The sequence below is a fragment of the Odontomachus brunneus genome, unplaced genomic scaffold (assembly GCF_010583005.1).
Source record: "Odontomachus brunneus isolate Ranch 3 - 2012 unplaced genomic scaffold, Obru_v1 Obru_scaffold_025, whole genome shotgun sequence".
Lineage (NCBI taxonomy): Eukaryota > Metazoa > Arthropoda > Insecta > Hymenoptera > Formicidae > Odontomachus > Odontomachus brunneus.
This window is the reverse complement of record NW_022639475.1, coordinates 1,356,511-1,366,288: the sequence shown is the minus strand read 5'-3', so window position 1 is coordinate 1,366,288 and position 9,778 is coordinate 1,356,511. Positions and strand designations below refer to the sequence as shown.

The 9,778-nt window shown below is 47.7% G+C and overlaps 1 protein-coding gene across 12 annotated transcripts in view; it reads left to right on the top strand.

The window, feature by feature from the left end:
* Positions 1-9,778, top strand: part of LOC116842387 — a 70,298-nt gene extending 60,520 nt beyond the window's left edge. For 3 of the 12 annotated variants that reach the window (XM_032811534.1, XM_032811537.1, XM_032811533.1), the window contains 2 exons: positions 1,265-1,507; positions 5,549-9,778. In XM_032811534.1, the coding sequence (XP_032667425.1) occupies positions 1,265-1,507; positions 5,549-6,843 (1,538 nt within the window). In that variant the 3' untranslated portion in view covers positions 6,844-9,778. The other 9 variants (XM_032811538.1, XM_032811535.1, XR_004377720.1 and 6 more) reach the window with 8 other exon arrangements.

Below are 9,778 nucleotides of genomic sequence, written 5' to 3'. Positions count from 1 at the left end.
CTCTCTCTCTCTCTCTCTCTCTCTCTCTCTCTCTCTCTCTCTCTCTCTCTCTCTCTCTCTCTTTCTCTGTCTCTCTTTCTGCATCCGTCTCCATCTCTCTCTCTCTCTCTGTTTTTAAACTGTTATTTCCATTTTTATTTTTTCAGCTATCTTGTATGTATGTTTCGTTTATTGTTGATTGTTATCGGTTAATTGCGGCAATACTTCTCATTGTACAAGGAGATATATCGTCACAAGTGAATCTTGTACATATTATATTCTTTATGTATTTTTGGAAGAGAAGCCGAGAATCTATCTCTACTTATCTATCTATCTATCTATCTATCGTAGCGGCGCTCTCGTGTTGTCGCACTTTCGCAGTGAACGTCTCTTCGTTCACTTCCGGTCATACTGTGTGTGTGTGTGTGTGCGTGTGTGCATATACCACGTTCTGCTTGCGTTCACGGTAAGTGCTGCAGGATCTTGGTCACTTCTTCGAATCACCTGGGAACGACGTACCTGTTTTTAAGCACAACAGTCCAAGTTCCATCCACCTGTTTCTCTATCCTTGCTGTAAGCCGCACTTACGTGCGCGCGCGTAAAGCACAATCGACTGTGTCGAGTATCGAATCGATCACTTATTATTAGTCCCGATCCTGAGACTCGATCCGGCACACACCAAACGAGGCACATTGTCTTACCACCTTTGAGTATCTGAGAACTGCGAATTGCGAGCGAGCAAATCGACAATTTCGTCAGTTACACACACACACACACACACACACACACACACACACTTGTTTAATGGAGGCTGCGAAAGTCTCCCCCTTTCTTCTTTCTCTCTCTCTCTCTCTCTCTCTCTCTCTCTTTCTCTAACACGAACAACACTCGCGCGGGAGGATCAAGAGAAAATTAACCAAATTAATCCGGAAGTACGCAGTGGGAAAAGGATCCGCTTTTGATTATTAACGGGGTCGATGGAAGTAAAAAGGGATGGACTTTTTTAGAAAAGATTATTCCGTTCTCACTTCGACACCCACGCGTATTCACATACATACACACAGGATACGGATGTTGTAAGTGAAAATTGATGAAATCGAGTTGAAGAGGCGATCAGAAGGTAACCGCTTTAACGTTAATTACGGGGTTAATGGAAAATCGCGTGGATAAGGGTTTACGGCGCACATATACGTACATATATACATACAGACACGCACACTTTCGAGGCCAAGAGGATGACGCAAACCTCTCTGTCTCTTCTTTACCCCCGCATGAAACCGATCAGGATCGGGCCAGAGCGATACGGACGAGGCGATGGCGACGGCAGCTCTTCTGCGGAACAAACCGAGTCCGGGTTCCACGACCCTGGAGGACGTACTTGACTCCCTCCTGGGGCTGCCACCCGCGTCGCGTACTCCGAGTCCTGGCCCAGGACCTGTCATGACCGCTACGTCCATCCGCCATCGTACGAACGTCGGCCAGGCGAAAGCCGGGAAGAGCTGCAGCGACCTACGCCAAGACCTCCAAGGTAGGAGGACTATGTAAGTTTTCGTTCTGAGGCAGATCCTACCAAGGATGATCTCTCTCTCTCTTCCTCTCTCTTTATTTCTCTCTCTCTCTCTCTCTCTCTTTCTCTCTCTACCGTATCCTTGCTTTAATCCCGAAGAAAAGCCAATGTGCGCGCCGAAGTAGTCAAGGCGGATTTACGCCAGCGGCGGCTAATTCGATCCCGAAGAGGCTTCGGGAAAGTTTCTGTTCATTTTTCTACATGTGTTTCTACTTCTGCTTTTTTGCTTCTTTTAATTGATTCCGTTTCGCCGCCGGGGTGTACGTCCGCTTCAGGACACCACGACGCGCACGGCAATGGCTGGTCAGCATTATTATTCCACTGTTTTGCGGCGCGGAGCTGAAAAACTTGCGTTTCTCTTCGCCTCGTCGCCACTTATCGCCACTCACCAGTCACCGCGCGATCGTTGGGGCGAAAGAGCGTGATAAGACGTGAGAACCCGGGATAAGATCGCGCTCTCTCATATATTCACACATCCTCAAATTCACATTGTATTGGCGTATCGAAGAAGGCACACAGAAGGGAGGGCATGTAGGATTTTCTCTCTCTCTCTTTCTTTCTCTCTCTCTCTCTCTCTCTCTCTCTCTCTCTCACTGACGAGGATTCGCTCCGCTGAGAAAGAGAAAGAGCTCTCTTTCTCATCTCGGCTGCTGGGAAGCAGTCTCGAGTGAGACGAAAACGAGACGTCACCCGGTTTATTCAATCGGATCTGGCGGAGTCTCCCTTGTGTAGATCTCGATCGACTCGATCCAGTCGATCTTGCGTATCGTGGTACACCGTATATGTACGATCCCATATGAACGAGAATCGTCCACCTGATACACACACACACACACACACACACACGGTACAAGGGAGAGAAGGCACAGATAATAAACGCGTGTCTCGCGCTGTCACCTGTCGATGCGCCCACTCATGTACTTTTGCACCTTTGCAGAGGCGAGCCTAAGGGCGTGTAATGCTCGCGGGGTCGTAGCCACCCCCGAGTCCGAGGACGAGTTTAGCCGTGGCCGGCCGTCGCAGCCGCTCGCTGCTTATCGCGCGAATGATTAGGAGCGAAATTAATAACACGAGCTGAGACGGAGATCGTAAGACAACAATCATCACCAAGACTCTCGACACTCTCTTTCTCTATCTCTTATACTTTTTTTTTTTTTTCAATATATTTTTCTCTCTTTCTGGGTCTGATCCTTTTCTAGCAGCGCTTTCTACACACTCTCTCGCGATCTCTCTCGATGTTCACTTTCAATCGAGAATTCAATCGAGAATTTCAGATCGCTGATTCGGTAAACGCGGCATCCGATTTAGCAGGAGAAGCGATAACGATCTCTCATTCAACTTAACGTCGCGGATAATACGCAGATTTCGGTTGTCGACGGCGAGAGCGTGAAGAAAGTGCAGCTGAAGAGTTACGCGGACCCGCTTCTGGTTCTGTGCACGATCAAGCTTGATAGCACGTGGGGAGCTGTGAGCTGTCACTCGGTTCGCTTCTTGCGCGAACCTGCGGCTGTGCCCCCTCATTTTTGTACTGTCCAAATGCTTCTTCCACTTGTGGTCTCTTATCACCGAGATACAGTTCGCTCGCAGTAGTCAAACAGTGTACTTGTCGATATTTTTGTCGCGCACAGTGGAGAATTTTCCGCTCGGGAGATTAGAGAACGCGATACATTTGTCCTTTGTGCATTCATTCTCGTCCAATTGACGAAACGAGATTGTAATTTCGAAGTTTGGCATATTCCTCTTTAGATTAGATCTCGATTCGCTTCCACTATCTTTCTCTCACTCTCACTCTCTTTCTCTCACTTTCTCTCTCTCTCTCTCTCTCTCTCTCTCTCTCTCTCTCTCTCTCTCTCTCTCTCTCTCTCTCTCTCTCTCTCTCTCTCTCTCTCTCTCTCTCTCTCTCTCTCTCTCTCTCTCTCTCTCTCTCTTTCTCTTTCTTTAGTCGGCTTTCTCATTCTTCCTTCCACTTGATTTTTATCTAATTTGATTTGCTTCAGTATTTTAGTTTCCCCGGAGCGTGGCTTGAAGTGCCAAGTTGAGTCACTGAAAAACTCACATGACACACGCGAGGAGACGCGAATTAACGGCAAAGAGGAAAGATTAGCAAAGTTCCACCGTCACGACGGGAATTAACACATTGATTTTCACGTTGATCGAACAAAATCTTAACTGATGACCGAGTTTACCAAGGACAGGGTAAATAAGCGCAATTCAAGGCGCATATATCTTTTTCACTTCGTTTCACCGGTTCTCCGTTAGCAAAGTACGATTAATGTTTCAAGTGCACTCAATGTATGTAATTCATACGTAATTCAATGAGACGCGGTAGTATCATAGCACCGGTCACCGTCATGGCGTTCAACGTGTTAGCGAATGCGTCGTTGAAGATCACGTCACACACACACACACACACACATATACACGCCGATATCGCTATCATCATCACGCTCTCACACGGCTTGCTTAAGATGACTGTCTCCAAACTCCGGTTAAACTAATTAATGATTCGTCGGGAGACTTGCCAACAACAATTTCTAGCTATGTAATTTGTCATCTTGCGATAAATAAGAAATTAATAATCTCGCCTTAGCAAAACAGAACAGTCAATACTTAACTTTCTCTCCCTGATAGCAATGTTAGGTATAAATTGTAAAAAAAATTGTAAAAAAGCGGAAAGACAAGAGAACTTTTCTTACTTGTTTCAGTAACAAACTGGTCTTTATCTTTCAAACTGGCAACTCTGCCGGCTGAGCTAATTGTCGTAATTAACTTAATTGGTGTTTGAAGAAGGTCACCCTTATGATCGCCACACGTCATTGTGCTTTAACGCGTTCCACGCGCTGGCTCTCGACGACAATGACGGAGGAAAGCGAGAACGAATCGGCGACCTGTTGTCGGCATCACCTTCGCCGAATCATTCGTGTCTGCCATTGGCCAACGACGTCGTTTCGCTGAAGCATCGATCATCAATTACGTATCATCGTCCTCATCCTCCTCGACGTCATCATATCCTTCCTCATCATTCTCATCTTCTCACTTTCCTCGACGCCATAACACTTCTAAACTTAAACTTGAGCCACTCGTTCTTCGATGTTCTCCTTCATCATCCCCATCCTTTTCGCCACTATCACACTTTTCCAAGAGGTCCAATTCGAATCACCCCAGATAGAAGTATTTCGGTACATTATCTCCTTAGTAACAAGCACAAGTATGCAGAGATGCAGAGATCCTTACACAGCAAGAATTTTATATAAAAGAAATCATTTAAGACGCTATGAAAACTCTAGTAATATTCCATCATGAAAATTGTTGCTTATTTTGCCAGAAAGAGAAAGCAGTTAATCCGGAATTATTATTATAGTAATAAAAAGTAAATATTTTTTAATTAAAATTGTGGCGTAACACAAAGGGATATTTTTTAAAACAAATATATTTTAAATACATTGTGTTGTTGCGCTAGCATAATAAAGTATACACTAATTCTTTATTTGATAGACAAGAAAACTGAAGAAAATAAACTTTTGAGTGTTTAAATGAAGCAAATGATGTCTCCTGAATGTTTTCAAAATATTATCTTGAAAATATATTTTCCACCATTTTTTTATCGGGCAGAAATCACAGTGACAAAAATCAAAACTACTGAGACGAACAAAACAGATGCTGCTCCAGAGCAACAGAGCTAAATAAATGCATTCTGCGTCTGTCGTTCTTGCGTATAACTGATGAGAAATCGATGTTGCTTGAGAGTAACATTAAACTAGATAAAGGGTTAGATGTGTTTGCATACTATGTTTAGCATTTCTGTCTATCTGGGACTCGTTCATTCCCCCTCAATCATTCGTCCTCAGTTTCCTCGGCAGCCTCACACTCTTCCAAGACTAAATCGACTCATTCGAATCTCTCGTTCTCCGACATCCTCCCTCATCGTCCTCCTGACGAACCGACCTCTCCGCACCAAGCCCGCTTATATTGACAACGACACCTCGACCTAACCTGTCGTAGAGTCCGCTAGGAGTGTGATGGACGTGCAAGCGGCGGTCGAGGAGCGCACCTTCTATCCCGGCGAGCTGGTGAGGCGGAAGAGCGAGGGTAGCGATACCTTACCCTCCCGTCCATCGGCATCGGCGTCGTCGTTGATGCCACGCGGTGGTGGCGTCGGTGCCGGTGGTAGCGTTCAACGTCATCGCAGGGTCTCCTTCGACAACGCGCAGGACTCGACGAACGGCAGCTCGGCGGACAAGGTGGTGCGCTGTCGCAACAACAAGTGCGGCAACTCCACGACGTTGGCAGAGGCGCGCAGGACCTACAAGAGCTGCCACAATTGCACCTGCCTGTACTGCTCGCGCGAGTGTCGGCGGGCGCATTGGCAACGTCACCGTAGAACCTGCCTGCACTCGCGCGCCGGCAGTCTCTGTCGTCAGGTGTTGTCCTCGGCGAAGGAGGACCCAACCACGCTCAAGCACATCTCCGCGCTCGCTCGACGCGGACACGCCGCTCATGGTCGCGGCGCGGTCAAGTGCTTCTTCTCCAGCCCGGAAGCTGCGGAGCGTTTCGTCGGCAACGGCTTCGCCGACCTCGGCGAGCCCACCTACGTGCGTTGGTCGGACCTGCTGCCAGGTGAGATGGGTGCCGAGCTCTACGCCGAGCTGATGCGCCTCTGCAAGACGTACAATCCGGAGGCGCGGCTGGTGCTCTACGTGGCGGTATGCGTGGTGAGCGAGGTGCCGACCAGCGGCGCCGTCAGATGGGAGCGGCAGCTGGTGTCTAGGTGCGCAAAGATTAGATTGGATGGTGCGGCTAAACAGCACGTCTCCTCGTCGTCGACGTCGCCGCAGGCCAGGCGGCAGCAACAGCAGCAGCAGCAGCAGCAGCAACAACAGCAGCAGCAGCAGCAACAGCTACAGCAGCAACAACAGCAGGCCCCTGCGTCACCCTGCAACATCACTCGGGAGATGGACTCGCCCGAGACCCTGGTGCTCACCTCGTTGCCGGGTAACAACGGTCAGAACACGCCGCGCAAGGCGCGGGAGATCAGCTTCACCAACATCCAACGGCAGCTGAGGCTGCGCGGGGTGTCTTTGAGGCGGCATTTCCCGCAGGTATACCGGAAGCTCTGCTCCTACGTGGACGGCTCGGTGGACAAGTTCGCGCCGGTCACCATCTACCCTAGAGATCAAGCCTCCGGCAAGAGTTTCATGTGCATCATCATGTTGGACGCGGAACCCGAGCGCCTGCAACTCTTGCCGACCGACTCGTCCCGGGTGAGAACGGTGGACATCAGTGTGGAGCAGGAGTGAAGAGGCCGGAATGGAGCGAGGCATCAGGAACGTCGGGGCTTGGACGACACATCGCTCAGGATTTTCCTCAGGTTCTCGGGCAAGGAGAAACGTCTTAGCTGCCGTCGACGGACTTGGTTGCGGACGAAAACGAGACCGGACATGCGTATATTCCGATGACGCGAAGGTCTAAAGGACGTACTGATTTTTCGATGATTTTTTGAGAGATATTTCAACGAGTTAAAAGAGAACTCTGTGTCGGGGAAAATAACGAGAATTGTAACAACTCGTTCTTTCTTGAGCAACGCTGGTGAGTTATTTTTCAGAATGGGGGTAATGATGACGAGTTAGTTCTTTCTTTCTTTCCGATGAATATAATAAGCAATGGCAACGAGTCACTTGTAAAATGTAACTTTTTCAATCATGCATTTTTCCGTCAGATTTACGTTAAAAAGCATCCTCGCGGAGCACACGAAAGAAAGACTGAGTCGGCTACACCGCCGCGCAAAACGGGCTCGAGCGCCCGGACCCACACAAACACACGCTTGTACAAAGATATTCGTAACTTTGTTAATTTTTATTAATTCTTAAGAACACGCGCTATCCCTTTCTCCCTCTCTCTTTCTCTTCACAAATTGAGAGAATCGGTTTTCTGCAACTTGTACACCAGTCAAATCCCTTCTTGACGTCCTTTGGACCTTCGCGTCTCTCGGGAACGATTGAATTCAGTAGGTGGAAGGACAGACGAGAGTCCTAGGTAGGTCTAAGAGAAGAGCGCGGCATCTGATGTCGGCTCCAGGACGCGTGGTTTCACATATACACACACAAAGACTGTTTCTATCTCTCCTTTTAGAAAAAAAAAAGAAGTCGAACGCGAGGAACGAAGTGCTCGTGCGCACGCACTTTCTTTTCAGCGACATCCTTACGTAATATTCACGATCAAGCATCAGCAAAGCAACCCTCTGTCGTTTTGGAAGTCCTCGATTTGATCGTTACTGTATGAGATGTTTATTGATCGTTCGCCGAGGGTCTCGTTCGAAGAGGTCCTCATTGATCGTCCAGCCCATTCGCGCGGTCTCGCGCACGGTATCCTCTAAAAAAATCTTTAATTGTGATTAAAATATTGAATTAGAAAGCTGATAACTGAACATTAAATTGCGCGAATTAAGTTAAACTAAGAATTAAATTTGTTTTCCAAAGAATGCGGTCATAGGCATGCCGTCCAATTTTTTTCCGGATAAAAATTATGAATCCATATTGGACTCAAATTAAAGCTTTGGACGCGCTGATTACGAATATGTAAGTACCAAGGTGGACGGAGCTACCGTTCCAGAGAAAATGGCCCATTTAAAATTCCATCATCACTAGATGGATGGCTCAGTGGCGCCATCTAGCGAGGATGAAATTTTAGATGCACCATTTTCTCTGGAACGATAGTTCCGTCCCTCTTGGCACTAACATATTTGTAATCTACGTATCAAAAGCTTTAATTTAACTACAAAGTGGAACCAAAATTTTGATCCGCAAAAGATTGGGCGGAATTTGACCGCGCTTCTTTGCGGAAAAAGATTGTAACACCGATTACTCGGGTTGCATACGACAGATTACGGCGTAATGTTTGATTATATTCTTTGTCGGATAATTAAGTAAGTTCTGTTAAGAATGATGAGATGATAACTCCGATCGAAAGTGATTCCAGACATCTTTCCTGCCGTTTCTCCGCGGCGCGACAGGGTGAAAGGGTCAACGACGACCGCAGAGGCCTCTTTCTCGGCGGACGGAACGGAAAGTAACACTTAGGGTACGTTGTTGTCTCTTCGTTCAACTTTGCATCGTTTAAATTTTATCGTATATATTATATGTGAGAGAAAAGAAAGCGAGAGACGCGCGTCTCTCGGCGAATATACTCACGATTAATGTACTCGCTACGAAGTTTCGCCTGGGCGCCGTGGTATCGAAGACGATTTTGGGGAGAAAAGAACAAAAGAAAAAAAGAAAAGAGAGAGCAAACGAAAATGAGCGCTCGACGCAAAAAAAAAAAAAAAAATCCGAAAGCAAGCGAAGCGCCTCGCGGTGCACGGAAATTTGTTTTCGCGCCAAGAACGCGCGCGCGAACGCACTCGAGTCGTTGGGAAGAGAATACTCCGCCGCCTTATGCTTTGCGATTTAATTCCGCGACCGCTACACTCACCGCGGACCGATACTATTGATCTTTTGCTGACTCCGAGGTTCCTTTCGCATCAGGAATTTGTTTGACAGCGCAGCGAAGAGGAGGGACGAAAAAACACATATACACACACATACCCACACGCGCGCACGCACACACGCGTCGGGAAACGCGTTTTGTGGAAGATACGCTATCGCGAGTATTATCGTACACACCTCCACGACATCGTGCCAAATGAGAGAGAAGCGTGATAAACGGGTGCCGAGCGAGAGGTTTCCGTGAGGCTTCACCGAGTCGCGATTCACCACGATTCAGCGTTAAACCCGTCGATCCGACTAGCTCTGAATGAGCACGCCGTGGAAGACCTCGTTCGTGCGAAGACAATTGCACACAAGACAGTTGTACCGGAGGAGACGAACTCTCAGTGAAATCTCCGCCGTGAAGCCTCACGAGGAAGCTTCGCCCGAACTCGCTGCGACTCGCGTGTTACAAGTAAAGAAAAGTAGAAGAAGGAAGATTACATGAATAAAGAGGAAACAATATCGCGGGATAATCGTCGCTTTCGGATATGATCTCAAGATTTTCACTTCGGCGAGAAACGTAATCTGCGCGTGATTCTCGGCTGAAACGCGGAAAGGCTTCTTCGTGGATCAACGAATCGCCAATTTAATATAGTAAGGATAGTTTTAGTTCGCGAGAGCTGTATCACGAACCGAAAAGGCTGATCTCCCCCTCCCCCCTCTCTCTTTCTCTCTCTCTCTCTCTCTCTCTCTCTCTCTCTCTCTCTCT